This window comes from Lissotriton vulgaris, chromosome 5 (assembly GCF_964263255.1).
Source record: "Lissotriton vulgaris chromosome 5, aLisVul1.2, whole genome shotgun sequence".
In the NCBI taxonomy this organism is placed as follows: domain Eukaryota; kingdom Metazoa; phylum Chordata; class Amphibia; order Caudata; family Salamandridae; genus Lissotriton; species Lissotriton vulgaris.
Genome location: NC_141693.1, coordinates 1,498,483,551 through 1,498,511,439, shown reverse-complemented (window position 1 = coordinate 1,498,511,439; position 27,889 = coordinate 1,498,483,551). Strand labels below are relative to the sequence as shown.

General features: G+C 43.9%; 1 protein-coding gene across 1 annotated transcript; it reads left to right on the top strand.

Annotated features, from left to right (window-relative positions):
- Window positions 1-27,889, top strand: LOC147712843 (hatching enzyme 1.2-like). The gene is made up of 9 exons (XM_086920383.1): window positions 1-193; window positions 4,220-4,283; window positions 4,401-4,487; window positions 7,919-8,071; window positions 9,205-9,322; window positions 10,229-10,407; window positions 11,112-11,193; window positions 23,447-23,568; window positions 27,178-27,889. Exons 1-9 carry the CDS (start codon window positions 110-112, stop codon window positions 27,207-27,209), a joined length of 921 nt encoding a protein of 306 aa, XP_086776509.1. The 5' UTR covers window positions 1-109; the 3' UTR covers window positions 27,210-27,889.

Here is a 27,889-nt window from a genome sequence, read left to right as displayed (position 1 = left end):
GGTTACCAAAGACTTCCTCCCTTCCAGAGACCTCCTGCTGCACCCTGGACAGGGGTATAAAGCAGGGGTCACGGAGAGCGCCAGACGTCCAGCCGAACCTCGAGGAACCATGACCCTGCTGCTCCTGTGCGCTGCCCTCGCCCTGCTTCCGGCCACGCCCCTCGGAGGCCCGCTGCCGGGTCACGCCAGAAAGGTGAGATGGATGATAATAGCTGGTTTTCAAAACGCCTCATGTTAAACTTACTCCGTTTTTAAGCGCTCCAATTAACTCCTTTATGTATTGACTTATGTGTCGTCTTAGTATGGATTTAGGGGTTTCATGTATGCTTTAGTGCCTCCTTTTGGTAGGTTTAGGTCGCTTTAAAGGGAAATACAACATCAGGGACAGAATTCGACAGTCATATCAAACGGGCAAAGAGAGGGCCGTGGGCAGATGGTGTAGGCCAGGTAGGATCTGCTAGCAGAGGTGTGCGAGCCACTGAAAGGCCACGCCGGATCCCGCCTGGCTCAGCTCTAGCTCCGCGCTAGCGCCCCTTGGACCGTCGAACCCAAAACGAGCTTTAGAGTGCGGCTTCAACCTGCTACACACACTCTCACCTCACGGACTGAGAATTAACGTCAAATCATTAACTCCTGATACTAAATACGCAAGAGAAAGAGATTTCCATCTAGTGGCTGAATTGCCAAATGCGTAACAAGAAACCTGGCAATCAATCCGACCTCTCTGCTTAACCAAGTTGTGTCATCCTGGGCAAATATTTTATTTTGCCTAACCATATTTTTCTTCATTATCGAATCCAAGAGCACGTTCAAATACGTTCAGGATCAGTGCTGTACAAAACCCTGTTGTGTTTGTTTTAATGGACTATCAGGTTGCTCAATCTTTAGTTAGAACCTAGGCCACATGAAGGGTACACAAAATATAACTTGGCTCTTAGTTACGCAATGGCTTTGTCGTGTGGGCGGGGCAGATGGGTGAAAATGTTTTTAGTTCACTTTTAATAACTATCACTTTTAATAAATGTCTCAATGCAGTGATGCAGTCTGGGGCATATTATAGAAAGTGCACTAGGGGTGCAACAGGCATGTGTGCCCCCGGGGCACTTAGGTATTACAGAAGGGGCCGCCGACGCCTGTGCGGCCCCAGGTTCAAATCATGGCCTTGGCTCCGCATCCTGTAGATCTGTTATGAAGCTCACTTATGCCAATGCTTGCTTTGTCCTGGCCCTCTTATCAGTTCCTTACTTTTCCTGTTTCCCTTTCCTTCCATCATCCTACCACCCTCTCCTTGCCCCTCGGCCCCAATGTTGTGCAGGCGAAAAGAAGCTGGGGCACAACATTGATGATTCAGGGGAGGGAGAGGAGGGGTCGCTGTGTGTTCACAGGCTGCTCTCTGCTGGGAGGCAGTCAGCTTGGTCTGATTGAGGAACACAGAGAGACCCCCCCCCATTGATATTACCAGCCTTAAAAAGAGGCGAATGAAACAAAGAAATGTAAAGCTGTATGGGGGTGGGGGGGAGGGGGCTTGGGGGGGGGGGGGGTGTATACAATACCATGGCTGAGCGAGTCCGAATATTTAGTCGGCGGTAAGCCTGGCTCTGACCCTGGCACTGCAGTGTACAGGGTTAAGGTTTAAGGATGCGTATTTTGGTGACTGGCTTTGGCCTTGCTGGGGTCGAAGGTGCCCACTGCTGATGTGACAAACCCGAACTGGTGCTTGTCTTTAGGCAGCTTGAGCCGCAGCTCCTGAAGCGTCAGAACGAGTCTGTGCTGTCATTGGAATTGTCCAGGAACCCCAGTGGCATCACTAACCTTCATGATAGTCGACAGGCCACCAATACTCTCACAAAATTCATTATTGGAATTATCTGCTGCAGATACGACTCTGAAGCTGAGGCACTCCTATATATGTAGGCTGGAGTGATTAGTAAACATTGCGGTGTGGTGAGAGTGTGGATGGAGCTGAAGCTTATAACACCCTGCATCGAGATCAAGGTTTGGTAGGATGCAACAAACTGTTCTTTGGCCAATGCTGTAATGGTGGTTACCATGACTACAGCCATTGACCAGCAAGCAGAGAAGGACTGCTACATGTGTGAGTATGTAGTAAGTTGTGAGCTGTGGGTCTCTGGAGTGTGACAAAGATGTCAAGGGCCATGACTTTCACTGAAGCCCTTGTGTATGTGAGATAAGACAGTCACAGTGTTGATGGGTACTAAGCATTGAGAGTGGATTCATTTTAAGACTTTGTGACAAACTGCATTTTAATGTACTTTTAGTGGTACTACTAAACTACTACAAAATACTGTTCACAAACCTATTAGTGTAAATCCCCACTTTAAATTCTCGTTTCTTTTCTATGAGCGATCAACACGCATGCCAGTCTATTAATTATTAGTAAATGTGGGAGAGACCAGGGGGGTGGTAAATAAATGGGATGTAGTTTCTACAAAATGAGCGGGGTTTAGGGAGTAGTAAGAACAAGTTATGGGAGTCTATTGAGGAATATGAAAGGGGTGTGCACTCACACACAAAAAGAGTAAATGCATTGCTATTTACAAACTGCATTCTAAAGTTACTACAGCCAAAAATGACCCGAAACAGTAGTAAATATGCTCCAATTCAGCACTGGAGTAAGTCCAGCACCACACATGGCCAACCACTGGAACTGCAATACCCTCGCATCAAAATCATTGAAGTAAAGATGAGTATCGTGTGGATTGGAACATATTGGATTTGGCCCTACCACTGAAAAACACTTTTGTCGCTAAGCTTGTGCGATGAAAGGGCTCAAAGAAATTGTACACAGACATGCTTGTAAATGGACTGGGAAGCTGACTGAATGGGGGTGCAGTGCTACAGTACTCGGATGAGTCACTTTCCTATTTTCTCATGGTTTAATGTTGGTTGGTAAATAAACGTGCAATTAGAAATATTTGCTAATTCTGTAAGGCAAGATTAGGTATTTCCCCTGTTCTGTAATCTCCTGTGTATGTTAGAGGACATATACTTGATAATGTATGCAACTTATTATTGTTGCTGTGTAAAAACTCTATTAAAATGTACTGAGAAAAAAATGAAGGTAAAGACTTAAAATAAAGGCTTGTAGGAAATAATGTTAAAGTAAATTAAGTGATTTTAACTATTTAATAATATATATAAATGTAATTTAAAATTAAAACAATATTCAAAAAGAAAACATATATATTTTTTTTAAATATATTCACAACCATTTAAAAAAAATGTAAAATTAATGTATCAGTGTTGTTAGTTTTATTACTTTTAAATAATTCAATACATTACATTCATTGAATATTACTACAAAATTCAAAAATATATATTTTAAACTTTAGATGAGGATTTTATGAATTAAACTTTAAATAACGAACTTCTATTTAATGTAATATATTTAAATTAATTTAATATTTAATTCCAAATAAGTTAATAGTGCTTTAGCATCTTTTATTTTGTTCTACATTTAAAATAAATATATCACATTAATTTGCATTACTGTTTAACATTACAAATATTTTTAACAATTTTTTTAAGTCTTATTAAGTGTTTTTACTTTTCCCTATACTTTACCATAAAGAGATGCCTGCCACCGGGGCGATTGTCTCCCTTTGGTAAAGTATAGGCAAAATGTAATGTCAATTCCCCACAAAAGCGTCTGCCTGCTAGGGCTCAGATGTGGACGCAAGTGACGTTTTGCTGGCTTATTTATAACTTTCCATGCAGTTGTTCATCAATTATTCTCACTATCAGAAGCAGTGGTTTCATACCACATGACAAATAAGCACCAAATTTTTCAATAAGCATTTCCAATGGATTTCGTGTTAAAGTGTGCCAAATGCCTCCATGGTGGCTGAATGTTTGCAGAGTCATTAAATGTGCGAAACAGCGTAAACGTTATCGTTCCGGTAAAGCCACAGTGAGCGTTTCGATGTTCCTGACAAATGCAACATCTTCTTCTTCCAAGAAGTACTTGTCCTAACTCCTCTCTGGGCTATGATAAAGGGTTTGGTGTTCTTTTCCTATTATCTAGTCTTTAACCGGCTAATGATATGAAGCCCAGTTGATGCCTATATGTGCCTTGTTAGCACAATAATTCTCCAAACTTTGTCATTTGATGTTGACAACTACCTTATCAATTGGTTAATGGTTTTAAAGTCGAGGCTAGTGAGGTGTGGTATTTCACAGATATGTTTATTTTCCCCAGGAACAGAGTTTGCCCATTGTCAAAGGATGGCATGGTGCTTCGTGGGAGAAGAAACACCACCTAGGTAATGATTCAATGCCATATGAATGCTTGAGGGAGAGCTGATTGTCACTTTATTTTCTCATGTCAAAGTCCCATTATCCAATCCTCACTTTAAAATATCATTGATTTGTTGTTGTAGGATGGTACGATGTGCAGAGGGAGTACGGATCTGGAGAGGAAGACCCTGAACCTTCAACTCAAATCCTGAAAGTTAATGAAGCTTCTGGTGAGTCCTGGTAATGGATGGCTAAGAGCAAGGGCGATGGCTGGGAGCAATAGGTAGAGGTTACAGAAGATCTGCAAGGTGCCATGATGACTGCTATGGGTAGTACTTGACTTGAGCTAGTATTTGCCAGTGGTCGGCACCAGCACTTATTGGTCCTGACCCGTTCACATGGACTATAGCTAAAATGTCCTTTAAGTCTGCATCCCTATTTACCTCTCTTGAATTGGGGGATCTCTATCATCCATTACAACTTTTTTCCTTTCTAATTCTTCTTGTATGAATCTAAACTTGCAATCTAGTGCTTATCTTTTGAGATCCGCCACATATTCATCAATTGGTGTGTTAAGTTCCTGTTTCCACTTTAATAATTTGCGTCAAATTATACCACTACCACAAGGTAGAGGGAGAAGTATATACTTGTTTGCTTTCCCAATAGTTAAAAAATTTACAAAAACAATAAAATGAGTCTTCTACCTATATATTTTCTGTCTTTTCCGTAACCTTATTTTGTTGCTGTTCAAAGTGTCATTGATTTGGAGAACTCAAGTCGGCCGATTACGATGGAGGTCGGAAAGCCCCCGACCTTCGGTCAGAGGCTTTCCGACCCGAATCGTCGGTTTCAATTCTGACTGGCTGATTATGTATCAGCAGGTCGGAATTAAAAACTGGCCAGTAATTTCAGATGGATTTCGACGGACTAAAGGAGCCTGTCAGCCAGTCGGAACCGGCTCGTAATCCCAAAGTGCGGGCCTGTCCGCCTTTGGGATTATGATGCTCGGTTTTCAGAAAGGTTTTATTGCCGGCCTATACAGCATGGAAATTATGTCGGAAAGTGTGTTTGGCGGCCCTCAGCATGGCCCCCTTGTGTGTGCAGCCTCTGGTTAGAGAACAGGGGGCACCTATGGTGCCTCCCGTTGATCTTTTCACCTCGTGGTAGGCACTTTGAGGTGCCTGGGACAGGGTGCAAGGATTAACATCACCTCTAATTTCCCTATGGGAGCATGTATTACAGCCGTTTTATGGTCATAATGCTTGCAACCATAGGGAAATGTAGGAGTGTAACCAAACAGTGTTCGGTCGCAACCTAATTAGGTGGTTGGGACCACTGACTGGAGGTTGGTCGGTCCCAGGAACAACTTTGTAATTAGACCCATAGTGTTTATAAACAAACCCTCACTCACCTACCTAGTAGGTGATATGCTTCATCATTGGGTTCCCACCCTGGTGGCCAAGTGCTTTCAGGGTGTGCTGCAACACCTGATTACAGCAGAGCTGATTTCTATGATGGAGTGATCTTGTGGCTGTGTGTGTGCCAGCGTGAGGTGAAAATAAAATTAACTCGAGACTCCTATCCACATGTTGTGATTTTATTTTCAGGACTCCCGGTTAATATTAAAAAACCAATGGGGATAGTTGTGGGATATTTAAATTGCTTCTGCTAATCCTTGATGTGGTCATCATATTTCAGCTAGATTTTTTGCCTTTAAGGGTCAGATTGGCTTTCTTCAGGACCAAAGAATATGATAAGCTCTCGCTGTTGTGCAGTCAATACTTACAGAACACCCACTGTTAGTGAAGACAGTACTTGTATCCGGTCTTAATTATAGGTAGCTTGTTCCACCGTGGGATACTGTGAGGAGGTGGGCCCTGTAGTCAAACCTTCCTCAAGGTGCCTCACCAGCATGCAAACCTAACGCATCCTTGACAGTCACGTAACTTTTAGTACACATGCGAGTTTAGCATATTCTTAGATAAGTGGAAGCAATTTAAATGTCCCACAACTATCCGCCATGATTGAGTGATATTTCTTTGATAAACACCATGGGGCAGATTTACAAGCCCCGTGCGCCACTTTTCCATGTTAAAAATGATGCAAAAGTGGCGCAAGGGCCTTGTAAATAAGCCCTCTTGTGTTTTCCAAATCATTCATACTACTACACAGATTAGGTGCAGAATATCGATCAAAGCCACTTGTGCCTTTTCAAAAACATTTGCATCACCTCCCTCCCCTGTATCTTTAACCATATGTTCATATACTTTCAATCCCTCTGGACCAACAAAATGCAAAAATATCTTCTTCTGATCCTCCAACATCTTTCCTTCCTCATCTATGGTATAAAAATAGTTTGAAAAAATACTGTAGGTCTAAAATGTCCTAATGTATTCTCGGGTTTACCATAAGCCGCATTCCGTTTTACTATTTCTGACCACCACTTAGTCTCCACTCTCAGTAGGAAAGGTTTATAAATCTGCCAATGAATCCTTTTTGTAGCTCTGCCACTGCACCGCATGGTTCTCCTGGCATTTAATACGAGTCACCAAATGTAAAGACACGACGTTATCTTTATTATCAAAATCCAAGTTTGTTCCTCATAAACGGCAGTACATAAACGCCTGTCCAACGTCTCCGATTTCCCTGCGGCAACTGCTGACCCTCAAACCTTAATCATTCTGGAATCAGGAGAAGCTTCTTACAGGCTACAATGAAAGTAACATGGAATAACAACATGGGTGAAAGCAAGATAACACAACAAGACCAGTTAAATAAAATGCCACCCCAACACCTCTTACCCCACCACTTTTTGGGGCCACCAAAGAACCAAAAGAATGGGCAGTTTGATATTTTCTCGCTCCCAAGCTCACACAGATGACGTTTGCATTTTTGGCATGACACACAGGCCCATTTTAATTGTTCAAGAACCATTAACAATTCTATGAGGACTCTGTGGGAGGTTATAGATTAATTTCTTTTAAACTATAAATAACAAACTGTATATACAGTGTGATGACCAAGTGCAAAGTACGGAATTGATCCTGCTGGTAAATACATGCAATACAGACCATGCCATACCATGCATTTCCTTGGACATTCAGGCTGTACATACATATGGCTGATATCTCATCTCCATCGTGCATGTCCTGCAGGGGTGTGGTCACCCTATGGAGGAACAAGGCTGGATGTGTTTGATGCAGCGGAACTGCAAGACCTCTAGCATAATTCATATCCCACTTATTTATGACAGGGTGTATTTTAGGCACCTACATCCCTATCCTATGGAAATGAAGGGAATACACTTTCATCTAGAGATTTGTAGCAAATCCTTCAGTTGAAACCATTAACGTGAGTTGCTTTCAGAATCTGTTTTTATTTCACAATTTGTAGTAACATGCTGACATATTCCTGCTCTCCAGGCATGGAACAATGTTACAGAGGACCTTGTAGGGTTCATAAACTGACAACTACAGGCAGAAGGGTTCGAAAAAGAGGTTTCCATGAAGCTGCTTGTACTCTGTGGCTATAGTGGTGAGGGTGCAAGCATTAACTGCAAAGGAAATCATAACAAGCATGAAGCCTGTAGCTTTTGCAGTAGATGGCTGAAATATTCAGAATATAACCTCAGTTGCTCTTCTCCTGTCTTCATTGTTCTCAGGTGAATCTCCCTTTGGTTCGCCAGCCCTTGTGTTTGATGATATCGCAGTGGACCCCCTGGGAAACGCAGACCGATGTGCCTCCGACCGGTGCCGCTGGCCCAGCGCTGCCAACGGGCAGGTGCTAGTGCCCTTTGAGATCTCTCCCGCTTACTGTAAGTAATATGTCATTGTTTGTTTAACAAACTTTTATGGATTTTAAGTTGTTCCTGCAATTGGATATTATTCATGAAAAACCTGGTCTCATCACTTGCATGCAGTCCCATAAAAATAAAACGTTGATTAACGTTTCAGACTGACTGATGTCCTGTGACATAATTAAAGGATTTATTAAGCGCATCCTCGTTCCCAAAGAGATATCCCAGTGGTAGACCTCTTACCTCCCATTTCTAACCTTCACCAAATCCACCCATTCTGGATTTCTTGATTTGTTTACAGTATATCAAAGTCTCAATAGCAGAGCAGAGAGTTGGCTTATAAAATGTAACTCTGTCACATAGGATTACTGGGCCATTGTCATTTAGTGCTCTATTTTGTCTGCATTAAGTTTTAAACAATATGCCTGCAACCACACAGCTGCTTCATAGAGGCAGTCACTTGAATTCCCCTGAGTCTCAGAGTACTTATCATCTATGGAAATATTCAGTATCACCAGCATACATAAAGATCTCAAGGCCTAACGCCTTGACAGTCCAAGGTGACAAATAGATGTTAAACAAGGTCAGACTTCGGGAGGATCCCTGAGGACCTCCACATTTCAGTCCCTGAGGGCTAGGTTTAAAATGGGTAAGCTGTACCAAATTAGATCTTTACCTGAAAACGAGCTAAACCACTGCAAGGTAGAGGAATGCAGATGAATTTCATGCAGCCTATGAGGCAAAAGGCGATGAGACACTGTGTAGAAAGCCGCAGACAGATCTAAAAGGATCAGGGCTGCTAATTTGCCCCGATCCACGAAATACCTAATACTATCCAACCCCACCAATGTCAATGATGTAGCTATTTCTGTGATCGTATGGGCATGAATGAGCAAATCAGAGACCCATAACTGCCATTACTGCAGGCCATACCCAGCTGTGGCTATTGCAGATATAGCATGGACTTTTAGCCTGCTCTTTGGCCTGCAATCACATATGGTCAACTTAAGTGGAGCTTCAATGCCAACAGTTTCATTGAGTTTGTCATAAATATTATAGACTGCCTCTTTAGGTGTGGATGTTCTTGCAATAATATTGTGAACTCACAACTAGTGTTTTGACTTGTTTCTCTGATTCTTTGTTCCTATCAGCCCCGAATGAGAGAGCAGTGATAATGGGCGCCATACAATCATTCGCCGCACGCACCTGTATTTCGTTCAGATCTCGAACAAACGAACGCGACTATCTCTTCATCGAACCACAGAGTGGGTCAGTATGTGTTCTTCATGGGGCATTTTCAAGGGACGTGTTTGATGGGTATTTCTCGACAGCCCATGTGATGGCACAGTGTCTGATAGGGCATTGTTGGCATAGTGCCAGATGAGACATTTTTATGACAGGTTATGTGATTGCAGTTGATGGCAGTGTCTAATGGCTGATTCTCAGGTGAGTGCATGTGCATATGTGAGTGATGCTGTTTAACATCAGCACATCTGATGAAGAATATATAGCAACTGTATAGCAATTATTGGAAGCCCTAAAAAAATAAGGACAATGTACAAGGTTGTAAGTGCTGCATAAGCGTAATGTGGCTTTACTGCTATGAGTCAGGTGAACTCAAAGTTGGGCTAACACAACTTGAGTATAAATGATAATCGAATTGTGGATCCTGCGGGCTTAAGATACTAAAGGGATAGAATTCTCAACTAATCCCGACAGGGCTGATCTGGCCGTAGTGGGCAGCGAGCATTCCCCCGCTGGGCCGGAGTGGTGTGGGCAGGTTTTGGTACAGTGGGACGGTTTTGCATTGATTCACAAGCCAATACGTGAAGGTCTCACTTTGCACTGTTAGTAACAGGCATATGGGGGTTATCAATAGAGGAACGATGGGCTCTCTATGTTAGGAGTGGCAACATAAAGAAACTTATTCCGTAAGGAGGTTCACTAAAACACCATTAGAAAAGAAGGAAAGGGATGCAGTATTTACGTAGGGTTTCATTATTGAAGTGGTGAGAACCTGTTAAAGGACATCCTTGGACACATATATTTCGCCCACTACCCTTAGTTCCATGTCTTGAGGGGCAGTGAGGCCTACAGGTAGCCGGGTGAGAGTCTAGTATAGGCGAGCGGCCAATGTAAGAGTGCTCATCACAGTGCGCCCTTCCACCTCTGCAGATGCTGGTCCTTCATTGGACGGATCGGGGGTCGTCAGGTGGTGTCCTTACAGAGGAATGGATGTATCTCCACCGGCATCGTGCAGCACGAGCTCATCCATGCCCTGGGCTTCTACCATGAACAGAACCGCAGCGACCGCGATGGCTTTGTCACCATCTTCCTCCAGAATGTGATGCCGGGTAAGTCTAGATGGTGCAAGGTAACTAAGCTGGGTTAAAACTTGATCTATTATGTGCCCTGTAGATGTCATAGAATATATATTGATTTTATTTACCTGGGTTTGGTGAACTGCTTTATTCTGCAAATCTACTTTTTTGGGATGCTGTGAGGGCGAGGGTATATGGGCTTCAGGATTGGACGCAGGACCATCTGGGAGCCTGTGCCTGCCTGCAGTGGAGAGGAGAGGAGCAGGTAAATCGCAATCCTGAAGGGCGGCAGGTACGTTTTTTTTTATTTGTCTCTATCGTGCCCCCATCCATCCACCCCCCTGCACCCTCCCTGTCTCACCTCTTTTCCTAAACACAAGCCGCTCCTGAAGATGATTAAGATGTTCACGGAAAGATGGCACCGACAATGCAAACAGGTTCCTTGTTCTCTCTGTGCCTCCTATGTTCTTCCACATTAAGGGGACCAAGGGTTACTCCAAGTTGCACAGAACTTTCAGTTGCTTCAGAGAATTCTTCAGTTGTCTTGAGAACGAGAGGCCTCCTCATCCAGCTTTCTTTGTCTCATTCCTTACTCTATGCAATGTGGAAGCACACTTCTTCTTATTAGTACCTTAATTTACTATTTGTCATGATATCATTGGAAACTGAACTTGAGACTTGATTAACTTGTATTTTAATAACATGAGCAATGATTGCTTGTAATTATTTTTTCTTAGGCTTGGAACATGCTTTTGAGAAGGTGAACACCAATAATCTTGGCACACGTTATGACTATGCCTCAATTATGCACTACTCAAGGTACGTTTTGTGAAACAACATTCAAGATGCCATTGCTTAACAGAGAACAGCGGTTTTTGCATCATGAAATATTACCTAAATGATTTATCGAATCTTGGGAATCTTGGGTTGGATATGGCACCAGGGGCCGCATTATACATGCAGTGCATTTTCCTTCATTGCCCTGAGCGCACCTTTTAAAAAGTTTGCCTAGTGCAATGAAGGAAAATACACCGTATTATGATTAGAGCTCCCGGTTTTATGGTATTTATTTTTTTAGCATTTCCGTCTGTATTTATCCATATTTATTTTTCGGTCGTTTTACCTGTATTTATCCACATTTATTTTTGTAGCAAGAAAAAAAAGACACCACAGCTAGTATTTTTCATTTTTTTAAATTGACATGCACACGTGCACTAGGTTGTTTAACTGTTTTTTTTCAATTGGAGCCTATGCTAAGCGCACTTTACACACTGGGAGTGACCCTGCCTTCCTTTGAGAGTGCAGGCCAGTTCCTTCCTGCCCTGAGGAGGCATGTAGATCGTCCCACCCCTATGCCCCTACTGATGGAAAGAAAGCATGTTCTCCTGCCTTGTGGCTGATCAGCGAGGGGAGTCCCTCCCCATCACTGCCCAGAGAAGTGAAACCTCCATAGCGCCTAGGGCCTATGGAGGCAAGGGCAAGTGGTAGTATAGGGCCGAACAAGATCCAGAGATCATATGCAACAACCTACTATTACCACAAAGAAGTATGCAAAAAATGTCCCTGCTGTAAACGCCAATGCCTTTTATTTACGCGTTGATTTTTAAAACATAAATAAAAGGCATAACCATTTACAATGGCAATAGCTTAAAATCTCGCAAATGCGAGACCTATTGCATTGCAAATGCTTGTTTTCTGTGAGATAGCAATGAAGTCCCAACTTGGTATCGAAACTGAATAATACTTGATTTATCTCCGTTACCAGCAACTGGCATAATTGTATTGATCTTTGGAGCTTCCACATAGACTTCCAGGAATATGGTCTTTTTTAAAACCGATTCTTATTCAGGATTGGTCTCAGCCTAGGGGGAAAGCATAGCATGTATCTCACTGTCCACAGTGTACTGGCACAGAAGCCATGCAGGAACTCGAACTATGAGAAGCATCCAAATATTGGCTTGAAGGACCAGTATTTAAATATTTTTGAGAGTGCTGGGAAGGGGTTCAGCACCAATCACTACAGGAGGAATATTCGAAGTTTAGCTGCTCACCCAAATGCGAGAGAACCAATTTATATATATGATTTCTCTCTGTGGAAACCAGGCTACAAACAGGCGTGAGCAAACCACCTCCTTTTATGGAGTTCCTTCCTCTGACATGTCATATTTCGGGCTGCCCTACACACTGAAGAGGGCTGAAAAGGTGGAAAGTGTGAGATCCCACAAGCTAAGGCGCCCTCGGCAAAAGTAACAGGTGGATTGCTGTCCGGAAGGAAGTGGTAAAGAAGCATCCTGTAAACAGTTTTCTGCACTGAGCTGGCCCTCCGGTGTCCAAGGCATTTTTTGCACCACCTAAATTGATGCGCAGTTACCATGCACCGTCGCCGTTGCAAGGGGCTGCATGGATTTTCCCAGTGGCATCAACAGACCTTGCTCAGGAGTACAACAAAAAGGATTGTAGTGGTAAATAAAATTATATTGTCGCTAACCGGGCATTTGCCTCCCAATGGCTCAATAGATCAAGGGATGCAATTTCCCTCGTCGACCAGCCATGCGTGTTGGATGTGCCAGAAACTGTCTACTGTGGAAGGAAGGTTTACACAGGATAGGATGATGTATGGTGCAAACGTCCGTTACCACAGTATCAGAAAACAACTCGAGAGCTGAACAAGTGGCTCCTTTTTCCTGGGGACTTCACCAGCACATACCTGCCAACTTGAAGAACAACCTCAGTGTGAGGAGGGGGCGGGGCCTCGTGCCGGGAAGTACCTAGGAGGCACTTTTGAACCCAATCTCGCCCAAGCCCCCTCCTCCTAAAACAGAAAAACGTACAGAGGTTGGTGCCGATGTCCTGTGTTGTTTTTCCCTTAATGGCATCAGCAGTTTAAAGCCTCCGGAAATGAGCTGTAAATCCACTATTTCCAGTGGTTTTAAGCTCGTTTTTTTCATTCTACAGTGTGATGTCGGCTCCTCACCGGGTGACCGTGTGATGGGAGCAGTTATTGTGGGTCACCCAGCGGCACCGTGCGGATTGATAGGTATGCCCCCACACCCCAATGCCAATCACTGCCCGCCGTGATGAATGAATGAATGAATGAAAAGCAATTTGTATTGCGCTACTAAAACCCGAAGGTGTCAAGGCGCCTACCAAAACAGATTAAAAAAAAAGGGCAGGGCACAACTATAGGTATGTCCGCACAAAGAGATGGGTTTTAAGAGCATTCCTAAAAAGCTGAAGAGTAGGAAGGGACCTTAGTTCCAGGGGGGAGGGCATTCCACCACTTGGGAGCCAGATTAGAGAAAGCTTTACCACCCCATCTGGTTCTCCGAATACGGGGGACTGAAAGAAGGAGTCTGTTCGAGGAGCGCAGGTCCTTGCCGGGGCTATAGCGGGACAGAATGGAACCTATTCCAGTGGGGCTGCTTTTTGCTAAGGCCCTATAGGTCATGCACATGGTCTTGAACACTATTCGGTCCTCTATAGGAAGCCAGTGAAGTGATTTTCTGGCCGAGGTGCGCCGTGGTAGATCAAGTACAAACCTCGCCGCTGCGTTCTGGACCACCTGCAAGCGCTGCAGCAGGCTTTTATTCAGACCCGCATACAGCGCATTGCAGTAGTCCAGACATGAACCAACAAGGGCAACAGCAAGTTGTTTCCTTGCCTGCTGTGAGAGGTAGTACCTGATCCTCCTCAGTATGTGAATGATACCCCAACAGGTAGAAACAGTTCTGTTAACCTGTTGGCACATAGTGAGGGTGGGATCAATAACGACCCCAAGGTTTTTAGCGGAAGAGGCAGGAACCGGGCAGGCACCCAGTGAGTTTGGCCACCAATCGGCTGACCATATCTCCTCCTTACCTCCGAACACCATCACCTCAGTCTTCTCCCCATTCAGTTTCAACAAATTATATATCATCCATTGCCCGACTGCCTCCATGCAAGATCTAAAGTTGGAGGCAGTCGAGGTTACTGACTGGGAGAGAGAGATGAGGATCTGCGTGTCATCCGCGTATGAGACTACCTCCATCCCGAAAGATCTAATTAGTCTGGCAAGGGGGGTCACATAAATGTTAAAGAGGGTCGGACTTAACGCCGACCCCTGAGGGACCCCACATTGCACAGACAGAGATGGAGATAGAAATTTGCCCAGCATCACTCTTTGCTCTCGTTGATCGAGGAAAGAGGTGAGTAGCCTAAGGGCCGCCCCCTGAACTCCGATCTCCCCCAGACGAGATGTTAAAACTGAGGGAGAAAAGGTGTCAAAGGCCGCCGTAAGGTCTAAAAGGATCAGGAGGGAGGTCTGACCCTTATCCACACATGTGCGGATATTGTCCAGCACTATGGTCAGGGCAGACTCAGTACTGTGCTCCCTCCTGAAACCGTGCTGGGAAAGATCCAGACAACCCGAGCTTTCCACGAAGGCAGCGAGATGTTTATTTAGATGAGTTTCTAACATCTTCGCAGGAGCCGGGAGCAGTGAGATGGGGCAAAAGTTCTTTAATACCCCAGGATCAAGAGAGGGTTTCTTGAGTAAGGGTTTTACAACCACATTTTTCCACTGTTGAGGAAAAATGCCATCCCTCATGGCCCTATTCATGATGTCAACAAGGGGGGGCAAGAGGGATTCTCTACACTTCTTCAGGAACTTGAGCGGACAGGCATCTAGGGGGGAGCCGGATTTGGTTTTATTAAGGAGAGTCTCTAGATCCTGTAAAGAGAGAGGAGGGAAAAATTCCAAGCTTCCCAACGAGAGTTTCTCCGAAGGAGCAGGGACCAAGTCAGCGGGGGCAGGAGGCTCAGAGGTAAAAGATCTCTGCAATTCCAAGGCGGTGTAGATGTCCGAGATTTTGGTCTGAAAGAAAGAGGCTATACTGTCACAAAGCTCCTGTGATGCAATAACCGGGTCCGGAGTCTGAAGGGTAGTGAGGGAGTCCACTATCCTAAATAGCTCTTTTGGAGAAGAGAGAGAGGTAGTGAGAGCCGTAAAATATTCTTGTTTTGTTCTTATTACTTCCAGCTTGTACTTCCTTATCAGGATCTTATGGACTTCCTTGTCCTTTAGATCCCAGCTGGAGTGCCAGAGACGCTCCCGTCTTCTAGCTTCCTGTCTAAGGAGTCTTAAGCGCTCCGAGAACCATGGGGCCGATGGTCTTTTCCTGGCTGAGTAACACTGGCGGATGGGGGCCAGTTCTTCCAGAGCCTCGGTTACGGTCTTTTCGTATTGTGAGACCGCTGACTGGACATTGTCCTCCTGGGATATGGACAGACTCGATATTCAGGGAGCAAAGGAACTTTCCGTGATGTTCTTAAAATTCCTACGAGATTCCATTTTGCTCGGATTTTTACTAGTTCTCCCCGAGATAGGTCAGAACACATTGAAAGGAACGGCTAGATGATCTGACCATGAGAGGAAAAAGGGGTCTTTCACCATCAACCTCTGATCATTAGAGAAAATCCCATCAAGCGTATGTCCCGCTTGATGGGTGGCCCCTTTCACCAGTTGGGTGAGTCCACAGGCAGACATAGCATCCAACAGGGAGAGAGTGTCATCGGTCTCCGACAGCTCCAGATGAAAATTAAAATCTCCCAATATAGTAAGATTGTCACGGCCAAAATAGGGTTCTAGGACATGGAGCAGCTGCTGTCCGAAGCCTGCTCTGGGGCCAGGGGGACGGTAGACCAGGATCCCATTAAATACAAAGTTATGGACACCTGTTAAAGAGAAGTATAAGACTTGGAAATTATGTCTGCTCTTCTCACAGTGTTGCAATGGTTCACAGGGTGCAGCAGGTGCAGTAGCGCCAGGGCAGATGAGAGCAAGATACACCCCATTTTGGCTCTATATTTTACTGTTCTGCCAGTGGATGGGAGGGACCAATTTGCTTCACTTTCACCAGGGGCCATGGAGCCTTTGCTGTGTAAGTGACGTCACCTCCATGGTTCTCTGACTCCGAGTTTCCCTTTCACAGACCAGATCGTGTCTTCATCTGTGTCATGAATGAGTAGTTCCACAATCTGTTAATGCTTGCGTTTGATGTAAGCTTTTGTGTCTCAGTCCAGGCATTTCACTAGTTTGCTTGCTCCCTACCTGCATGCCTCATCACTCATCGGTTTCTGCTGCCATCAGCCGCGGCTGTGTTGCATCTCCGCTCAGGTGATTGGCAGCTTCGACACAATGGACGTGTTCACATCATTTAATGATATTTCACGCTGTAAAAATGCTACCACTTCTCTGGGGGGTTCAAACGGTTTACACATGGATCCTGGCAGGGGAAGGGGAGAAGTCAGGGTTGCAGAGTCATCCGAGCCATGCCTGGATTTCTTAGTACACACTTAGCTCAGGTGTTTTTTCATTTCAGAATGCATTGGGCCGCAAAATTATTTTTATAAAAAGACTACTGTTAATTTTTCATATATTTTTACACCCGATGTGGACCTAGCTCTTGGCACAGAAAGTTAGCCCTCTGTTCTGAACGCCGCAGTTCAAGTGCGTCTCTCCACCCTAGTACGGACCCCCATCCTGCCACATAACCTCCGTCTCCCTCCCAAAACAAAACAAAAGGTTGCTGAGCCTGCAGCCGATGTCCTGAGGTGTTTTCACACCTCTTAATGGACATCGCTGCTTGCATTGCTCGAACAATTAAAACCCCGCTGTGAGGGGTGTTGGAGGGTCTCTGCAGACAAGGCACTCTCAGCTGCACTTATTCAGCAGTTTCCCATCTCTTTTGACAGCCCCTGTGCACCTCTGCATCAGATTTCATAGTGAGCACAGAGGCGGCAGGATTATGTTGTAAGAATTTTCCCGTTTCTATATATAAATACAGACAAAAACAAAAAAGGTTTCTGTCTGTATTTATATGTAAAAATCCGTTTAAACGGAAAACCGGGAGCCTTAATTGTGATTAATGGGGTCGCCCCTGGGCAGCCACAAACTTGTGATGCCCTGGGGGCAGTGCATTCAAGTGAAAAACCAAGAGTCTGCTTTGAAGCCGCTTCGTGTTTTTTGAGTGCAGGCGGCACCCTCCTGTACTTTCAAAGGGGATGTCTAGGGGTCCATAGGACCCCCTTTGCTGCTCCAGAGAGCTTCTCTTTGGGGGGACACTGTCAGTTTGCCTCCTGACAGCTTATTTGTCTCTGTGCTCGCGTTTGTAATACAACACAGGCACAGAGGCAAATTGATTTTTTCATTTGCATGGGGCACGCCCCCAGGCAAATCAGGGAAGGCCCCCTGAAGATAGCGCTGGTGTTTTATGTACACCAACAAGTGCCAGTGCTATTGGTATTACAATGGGCTGCACAAGCATCTGCGCCCCCTTATGTAATACCAAAGTGCCCCAGGGCTTGCAAAGCAGGCGCAAACGCCCGTTGCACACCCAATGCACTTGGTGTAATATGGCTCCTGATAGCTACCCGCGAAAAATGGTATCTCCTGTAGGAGAAGCGTCCCCAACTGCCACACCTTTCAATACATTTCAAATAAATTCCAAGTTTCTGTGTGCTTTGTTCATGAAGTTGTGTTTTTTTATTGGTTTCAAATTGATACTATTCTTTCCATAGTATGCACATCTTTCATAATTATTCATTCATTTCTGCCCAATGCATTTCGGGCTTAACGCTTCATCAGGGGACTTTTTTATGGTAGTTTTGCTTAAGCTGTACTATCACGCCAGCAGCTCATGAAGATATATGAAACGGTTGTATACATTGTAGACCGTCACATCGGCATTGTGGAGAGAGCCTTAGTGGCGTGGTGATGGCTGGTGTGTTCGAATCCGCGTTGGTTAAGAAATTTCTCTCAACATCAGAGCTACTCTTAATATCACTTGCATATGCCTTCACCGACTCGCCTAAACCGATACACCTATTATTCACTGTCATTCTAAAAATTCTAGACGGCACAGATAAAGTATGGAAATGAGATGTAAAGCAAGCTTCTTAAATCTCACTACGGGGTTTTACAAAAAGCGGGCTTGGGGTATCTGCCACTTTCGCTCTGGTGCAACTGCTATACCAAGCGTGTATAAGGGTAAACAGTGAACAAATGAGAATAGTGTCATGTATCATTCCACATCCCCAGTGTAGCCCACAGGCTCCTAAGGACAAGAAAGAACACTGAAAACATTCCTCTTAAAATTCCTCAGTACTCAGGACACTGAAAAATAGAATTTTCTCTCAGGGCTAAAAACTCATTCTGCATTTATTTTCCTAAAATCTTGGTTTTGTTAGACCTCAGGTGGCCACCGGATAATTAATTAGCTACCTTTCTGACTTTTGACCATTCAATTGAGTCACAAACACTGTTCAACTTTAAAAAATAAATTATTGCACTTCCTAAGTTCAAGGACTGGCATTAGTAATACCCTTTTCTCAAAAATTTAAAATGGTACGGAGAATAGGGTGGGTGGGCACCTCGGCAAAAACTTTCAAGGGAAACTGTGTTGTTCTAAGTTTTGGTTTGCCAGCTCTGGTATATACAATTCTGGAGAGGGGAGGTAATGGGTCTGTGAATCCTAATGACATCAACATCCTACCATTGGGCTTTTACTACCAACCGCCCAACCATTTCAAACCACGATGGCGTGCGCCTGTAGGTGAAAACTTTACGGGTAACAGGGAACCCAGATATTTGGTACCAGTAAGCAACCATTTTAATTTCTTGAGCTCACTGGAAGAGATTGATTGACTGGGCCCAATGGAGTATGGTCAATCCAAAACCCTACCCGTTTGGTCTGAAGTTAGGGGCAATGGCGGGTTAGCTAAGGCAAGAAATGTTGTTCACTTGCCCACTTTCACTGGTGAAGGCCATACAGATGAGGACCTAGGGACAACAGTTCCGAAATCGGTAGTCCTAATGGATCCAGTGGGTTGTACAGATAACTTCCATCTACATAGTAACACACCTACGGAATCACAGAGGCTATAAACCCCTACTAACATCCCGACATTGGTAGACTATTTTTTTGTAATATTGCTTCATGGAACATTGTGGGCAACACTTTCAAGCTAAATAATTCTTTGTGGTGAGACTTTATGTTGCAATTCAAAGTTTTATGCTTTCAAGAAACCTGGTCAAGGGAGGCGACACATATGAATGGTTATAGGACGTACCACACTCCAGCCATAGATAGTGTAAGTGGTAGGGCTAAGGGTGGGCTATGCAACTACATATCATGCACTTAAAAGTAGAGGTAATAACGATGTTTGTTAGTGATCCTTACTACCAAATGGTCATTCTAGAATTGGACACAAATCACTGTATAGTTCTGACCAACTTTTACAATAATATTCCATCTGATAACATTGGAAATGTAGTAAAAGGTATGATCAAATCGTTGAAATCTGCTTGTAAAAATAAGGCAAAAGATTTGATGGTAATACTGGCTGGGGATTTTAACTGTGCATCAACAATGATAAATTATGTGGTGTTCTGATTGAAGAAGGGGCATGCTCATCCCACTTTCGACATTCTGTGTTGGAAGAGCAACTTAATGAATTCATTTTTAGCCTTAACTTGGGCTGTGTAAACGAATGATGTCAGCCATCCATCCCCATGCCTTGGACATTTAATGGTAGGGGTGTTCCCACCACTATAGATTACAATTTAACATCATGTAATGATGCGCATAGGTTGCACTCATTTACGGTCTCAGATAACTCTCTCAGCGATCATTTTCCACTGTGTTTGTCAGTGATATCATATTACCCTAGAGTAGAGCACTTAGATTTGATAAAAATGACCAGCTTTTAGAAAACATAGCGATCAGAAGATCGAATGGATATTCCCTGCGATGGGCTATGGTGGACCAGGTTGCAACAACAAAGATAGTGGTGGACAGATGTAGATCTGGCATCGGGACTTGTTTGAATGAGTCAGCTGCCCTAGATAATATTATGGCCTCATTCCAAGTGATATCCAACGAAATAAAAGAATCCCTTCTAAAACGTACAAGCAGCAGGAGACACTCAAATGGATGGTTTGATTCCAGGTGTACCCGGCCAGACTCCCTCTTAAAAAAAGGCGTTACATAAAACTCGCAGAAATCTAAATGATGTGAGGAGTGCTAGAGTGGGATATAAAAAAGCTATAAAGGCCAGAAAAACTAACCTGAAAAATTAGGCCTGGGAGACCTTACATAAGGCCTCAATAACGAATGACAGTTCAGCTTTTTGAAAGGTAGTTAAAGTTCCTGTCTTGTAAAGTGAGGCTGGTCCTTCTATTGAAATTGCAATCGCTGATGAAGAATGGATCAAATATTTCTCTAGAGTATACAGTGGCGAGAATAACCCTGGTGTGATTTGTTTTTTACTTTGGAAGATTGTAACTTGAAGTCCCCTCCACCCTATTCTGGCCTGTTATTTACCCTGGACGAGGTGGAGCGGGCCTTATCCTTAAGCAGGGGTAGTTAGGCTCCTGGACCAGATGGGGCCCCCATAGATCTATTCAAATCAAACATTTCCTTGTGGGGACCCATTCTGATTCAGGCTATTACCGCAAGCTGCAGCACCACCTTCCCATCAACTTGGGTAGAATCTACAATTGTCCCCATCTTTAAAAAGGGGTACAGACAGGACCCTGGCTGTTACAGTCTAATCTCTCTGCTGGACGCAGTAACTAAAGTTATAGGTAGGATTATTTTAGAATGCCTCCAGGACAGGGCAGAGGATAACTCTGTCCTAACCAGCCTGCAATACGGATTTCGAGCAGGATTAGGGACGGTGGAACTCGGTTTAAATCTGTCTATACTGGTGGGGAAGTACACAAGGGCAAAGAAGGGGAACCTATTTTTAGCATTTGTGGATCTCACGGCTGCTTTCAACTGTGTCATCCACAGCAAACTCTGGTCTATTTTAAAAGTTATTGGGGTTGATGTCCAGATCATTGATTTTCTTAACCGTTTTTATTGTGATGCGCGCGTCTGCAATGGGCTGAGTGTTCGGCTGCATTCCCGATCTGGAGCGGAGTCAGACAAGGTTGCGTCCTGGCTCTTTTCCTTTTTAATCTTTATACCAATGGCCTGGAAGAGGCCCTCCTGAAGGATAATAATGATTTTCCTCAGGTAGCAGCAAGTCCAATTCCAGCCCTTCTTTATGCAGATGACGCGGTGCTGATGTCCCGCCCACAAGTAGGTCTATAGAGAGTGCTAGACAGTTTTTACCATTTTATGAAAGATCTAGGGTAAAGAGTAAACTCCTCTAAGACTTTTATTATGCAATGTGGATCTGGTGTTAAGAATTCTAAAGATATGTTTGTGGCAGGTCAGAAGATCGGGTAACCAAAAGGTTCTCAAATCTGGGAATCCTTCTTGCTCATAATGATATTTGGGCACAAACTTTGGGAACGAAAAAATTGGTACTCCTTAGAACAACATCTGCCCTTACTAACTTTGCCAGGAAACTTTGAAAAAAGGCCACCTGAGAAGCTTGTTAAAATAAGGCAAAGTGTGTCTCTTCAGCAGTGTATGGCGCAGGGGCCTGGGGGTTCCCTGACTTGCTGTCTATCCAAAGTATTGAAAATCATTTTCTAAGGTTCATTTTATCTGTCCCAAACAGTATATCATCTTGTATATGTCACCCAGAGCTGGAACTACCCTTCATCTCTGATTTGATAAAGCTTGAGACTGTGCTTTTATGGCACAGGCTTTGGGCCAAAGATGAGACTAAATTAAACGGAGACATTTTACTAGATATTCTGAAACTAGAAGGGGTCTTAATGATCCCATGGATACGGTAGGTCCGCAACTTCTTACAAGATCTTGATCTTATAGACTGCTTTAAAAAACCCCAAACTATTGGGACAATACCAAGAAAAGAATTACGAAAGGAAGGCCTTGTGTTGCTGGACTCTATTAGATTGTCCTCCGAGATACTGAAATCAACAGTCCTGCACCACTAGCTGATTTTATCCACTTTTAGCCTTTAACCTTATTTGACTTTCGTACCTGGAGTATATAATAGGTTTTTATTAACCAGATTCAGGATGGAGGTATTTCACAGACTAGTTACTTTACCCATAATAAATGATTGGACTCGTAACCTTCGACCCTTCCCCTGTGACAATAACTCCAGCCAATCTACAATACATGTGGTTCTTTTTTGTAGATTCTATACCCATGTAAGGAAAATGTACTTAGTACCAGTTTTACAACTGTTTTGGCTCCGCCAATGTCGACCTGCTCTTCTTGCACTACAACACCTAGATAACGAGCATAGTGTTTTTCGAATTGTAATCTTTCTGAAGGAAGTTCCGAGTCAAAGGAAAAGCATGCATATTTAATCGATTCTAATCAGATAAAGATTTCAATTTAATATTGTCTTAATTAAATACTGTTTCTTAAATGTTGTATTATACTATTGGTTATGTGTAGGTTCATTTATTTTGTAAATAATGTATTGCCTGATATGTTTTTTAATATTTTCATTTTAACTGCTTCTTTTTAACCATGTACCATACCAGAGACTATGTGTACATTTGTAGGATATTATTAACTTATGTACTCGTTGATATGTTTTTTAATGCTTTTTCATGTGCTTTTATGATTGTCTGATATAGCAATCGAATAAAGCTTTCTTTGACTTTGAGTCACAAACTATTGCATTGTCTTCTGAAGCGGTACAGAAAATGGTGCAGGAAATGCAATCTCACTTAGGTAAATCGAAGATGAAATCAAGGAAAATCCTACTAGAAAGAGTGGTCAATATTATGCTTTACCAAAAAGACATCAAGTTCTGTCTAAAGCTAACATATCTGAGATCAGGTTATTGGAAACCCTCGCTACTGGATGTAGAAGGTTGTACCCCATCTTGAAATCAATGAGTTTGCTATAGTTTATGGAAATGTACTCAGCTCTTAAGATTTAACACAATTGGTGTTCATGATTAATGGAAACTAACATTGACTCCAGCTCACATGCTGACATCAACATGCAGTATTATCAAATACTCCTACAATGTATGTGCAAGTTGACTAGCCTTTTCACTTAGAGTGTTCTCAGAGGGGTCATTGCCTCTAGGTTGACAAGGCACAATAGTAGAAGATTTTGTTGCATCTGCTCATACTTGTGTCTTGTTACAGGGATGCTTTCTCACGCAATGGGAGGCCCACCATTTTGCCCAAGCCTGATCCTAATGTCCCTATTGGGCAATCTCGACAGTTCACTGAAACTGACATCACAAAGATCAACAGGTTGTATTGCTGTAAGTATACAAGTACGTCATAAGCGACTCACTTCATGTAGTTTATGATGCTTTGTAATTTATGGAATGGTGTGGGGACTACTGTAATACCCAGAGGCACCCAGGGAGTGTGCCTTCTTTATACCTCAGTATTATACTATTAGTGTACCCAGCATTGTCACTTGGTGCTAATAATATATGTCATGTTATTTTATGGTTTATCGGTAAAGCAGTGTTCACATTTTGCATGACTTTTCAGATCTGTACTAACTCAATGCTGATCCTACTTGAAATGTATGCTTTGCTTCCCTCTGCATTCATGAGTTTTTGGGACATATTTACAAGTGAATGACGAAGCGTGGCATTAAGCAAAAATTGCTAACGCCATGCTCCACCATTCCGAAAATGCAGGGACGTGCCTTATTTACAATGTTACAACACATCCCTGCGTTTTCCCTAGTGCTGGCACTAAACTCAGCTGCCTATCGCCAACGCCCGCACCCTTGCACCCTTGCACCATAGTGCAAGGGTGTCTGCGTTGAGGGAATGATTGTTTATGTGCAGGAAGGTGCTCTGTCCTGCACATAAACAATCACTAATGGTGATATGTAACTCCTATCTGTCCTGCATTGTGCAGCACACATAGAAGTTGCAAATCGTCATTTTTTTAATGATTGTTTATGTGCAGGAAAGGACACCTTCCTGCACATAAACACTCATTCATGGCTATTTGCTGCTTCTATGTGTGCTGCACAATGCAGCACACATAGAAACAGTAAAAAAGGGGAGAAATTAAACTTTTTACCTCAATTCGCCATGTTAAGACCAAGTTTTTCGGATCTACGGCTTTACAACGCGTACATTTACATCGCGTGCCGTTAGAACGCGTTTTTTTCAACGCAACACGACTTGCGTTGGAGAGGGTGCGGAGTTAGGAATTTTTTAATGTACTATTCCAACACCAGCCTACGTACAGTAGGGAATGTGTTGGATAGTAAATTAAATAATTCCTTGTCCTGCAGCGCCCTCCAGCGCAAGTCGTGGAAACGACTTGCGTTGAAAAGACCGTGTTGTAACGGCACGGCGGTGTAACAGCTGCGTCGTAAAGGCTGTTCACCAAGTTTTTCTTGGTCTTAATTTTGGAGCTGCCCTATATTTACACCACATTAGTAGGGGGCAGCGTCAAAATCAATTAGTGTTGCAGTGGGATTCCCACCACAATGCCCATTACCCGCCCCTTTCACGCAAAGTGTAGCATGGAAGGGGGCCTTATTTACAAGGTGGTGTTAAGCCACTTAATGTAGTTTAACGCCGCCTTGTAAAGAAAGTGAAGGGATTATCGCCACAGGAACGTCACTAAAAGTCATGTTCCTGTGGCGATAAGCCCTTGTAAATATGACCTTTAATGTTCTCGTTAGAGTATAGAAAACCTTCCACATCCCTGTCTATTTCATAGCTAGGTATATTGTGTTGTACACTGAACAGCTGTAACGCATCCTCCCTTTTCTGCAGGTTTTGTTCTCTCCCTTTACATTTTAACATTCCTTCTACTTTCCACAAGGTCTTGTCATATTGTTTACCTGCTTTGAGGTCATCCTACATTCAATCTTGAAAATATTCAAAAGCAAGGAAATCTTGCAGTGCTGCTGCCTGTGATGTGACTGGTCTTTGCGTGGGGGTGTGCACTGTCACTTAGCGTGCTATAACTGTTCTGTGTGAGCGCAAGAGAAGCTCGCAATGTTGCCTGTGCTCTCTGTCTTATGTTTAACAGAAGCTTGCACAAATGCTGATTGTTCTGTGACTGTTCTTTGTGAGTGCAAGGGAAGCTAGCCCAGTTGCTTGTGCTCTCTGTCTTCTGTTTATCAGAAGCTTGCACAAATGCTGCTTGTACTGTGACTGTTCTTTGTGAGTGCAAGGGAAGCTAGCCCTGTTGCCTGTGCTCTCACTCTTGTGTCTGTCTAACAGAAGCTTGCACAAATGCTGCTTGTACTGTGACTGTTCATTGTGAGTGCAAGGGAAGCTAGCCCTGTTGCCTGTGCTCTCACTCTTGTGTCTGTCTAACAGAAGCTTGCACAAATGCTGCTTGTACTGTGACTGTTCATTGTGAGTGTAAGGGAAGCTAGCCCTGTTGCCTGTGCTCTCACTCTTGTGTCCGTCTAACAGAAGCTTGCACAGCTGCTGCTTGTGCTGTGACTGTTCTGTGTGAGCAGAGGGGAAGCTAACACTGTTGCCTGTGCTCTCACTCTTGGGTCAGTCTAACAGAAGCTTGCACAGCTGCTGCTTGAACTGTGACTGTTCTATCTGAGCACAATTGAAGCTAGCACTTGTTGCCTTTGCCCTCACTCTTGTGTCTGTCTAACAGAAGCTTGCGCAGCTGCTCATTGCACTGCAACTGTTCTATGTGTGCGCAAGGGAAGCTAGCCCTGTTGCCTGTGCCATGAGTCTTCTGTCTGTCTAACAGAAGCTTGCACAAATGGTGTTTGTACTGTGACTGTTCTGTGTATGCCTGTGCTTTGTCTTCTGTCTGTCTAACAGAAGCTTGCACATATGCTGCTTGTTCTGTGACTGATCTATGTGAGTGCAGGGAAACCTAGCACTGCTGCCTATGCTCTCACTCTTGTGTCTGTCTAACAAAAACTTGCAAAAATGCTGCTGGTACTGTGACTGTTATGAGTGTTCGCAGAGGAAGCTAGCACTGTTGCCTGTTCTCTCACTCTTGTGTCTGTCTAACAGAAGCTTGCACACATGCTGGTGGTACTGTGACTGTTATGAGTGTGCGCAAGCATAACTGGCACTGTTGCCTGTGCTCTCAGTCTTGTCTCTGTTTAACAGAAGCTTGCACAAATGCTGCTTGTTCTGAGACTGTTCTGAATTAGCGCAAGGGAAGATAGCACATGTTGCCTGTGCTCTCTGTCGTCTGTCTGTCTGCTAGAAGCTTGCGCAGCTGCTGCTTGTACTGGGACTGTTCTCCTCCTGTGATGGATGCTTGGATGGCTGCTGCTCATACTTTACCTCCTCTCCTCTTGTGCAGTGCAGATCTCCTGGATGTAGCACACCTCTCCCCGGTAGCTTGTTTCCTTCCCAGTGAGAGAATTGTCTTGGTAGTTTGGTTTGCCCTGTTCCCATGATACACTGGGCCAGGGACAGACTAATTTGCATATAGCCAGGTTCTGAGCTGGGATGGTGCAGTGAGCTAAAAAACGGTGTTGGATTAAGCCCTGATCTCTTGACTGGGTGAGAGTATTCTGCTTAATTCAGAAACTCTGTCCATCACCACCCCCTGTTGTTTAATTATTTCGTCCACCATAAGCGTGGAAGGGTATACTCAGACGTGAGTCCCTTGCTCTTTGCACCATCAGGATTCAAGATTCACCCCCTGTTGTTTAATTACTGTGCAGTGAGCAGGAGGAAGGCATGTACTGCCATTGCACCCGTTGTACTTGTTCGGTATGCACAGGGGAAGTCTGCAGTACTGGTGCTGTACTATACTGTCTGTGTATGAAGGAAGCTTGCCCTGCGGCTGCTGCCCATACTGTGACTTGAAGCTTGGTAAAATCTTTTCACTATACAATTGTCACAAACAATGTACTGGTAAAACCTAATAATCCGCCTTCTTCTTCCCTCTTGCAGCGAGAGGGACGCATTCAAGAACTCTACTCTAAAGCCTGCGGGTGTGAAGATGAAAAGTGCTTCAAAGAACTGGACTGTGCATCTGATAACACGTTGTCTTTGTTCAGCACATACTCAACATTCCTAAATAATAAACCTATATGGACATCTGCCTTCCGGTTCTTGGAAAGAATGTGTGTGTCTACTGCCCTGTGTTTTAGGCATGCTTGCACCACTTATTTTAGTGTCACGTCAGTGGCAGATTTAAAAGGAGATCAAAGATGCCACGCCCTCTCCCCCTCATCTGCAGCTTACATTTTGTTTTTGGTGTCTCCCCTGTGGGCTGGTGTGAAGTAGCGTGGTTTGGAACTGCAGCTGACCAATTGGGGACCACCGGGAACCCGTGGGGCAAAGCCTGTGAGACTGTCTGCAAAGACTGTCTGCTAAAACGAAACATGACTAGTGGGACATGATTACCAAGAGATGCAAATTTATGGCAAAGCATGGGTCCCAGATGACCAACCATGAACGGGTCCCGGATGACCAACCATGAACGTTGTGAGATGTTGATCCATGCTTTATGTGATACGCAATAAATTGCAGCCTTTTCTTTTACCATAACCTTGTGTCCTTTGAAGTATGTGGGAAGAAGGGAGGGGTTGTGAAAATTCACACAAACATAAATTGCATGTAAGACTAAAATGTCAGCAATTAGCTTGCAAAAGTGGACCCA

Bases quoted from the DNA above. Each gene is read 5' to 3' on its own strand.
- LOC147712843 (XM_086920383.1), top strand. From the start codon at position 110: ATGACCCTGCTGCTCCTGTGCGCTGCCCTCGCCCTGCTTCCGGCCACG. The intron at 8,072-9,204 runs GTAAGTAATATG...TGTTCCTATCAG, and splicing joins TGAGATCTCTCCCGCTTACT to CCCCGAATGAGAGAGCAGTG. The intron at 10,408-11,111 runs GTAAGTCTAGAT...ATTTTTTCTTAG, and splicing joins CCTCCAGAATGTGATGCCGG to GCTTGGAACATGCTTTTGAG.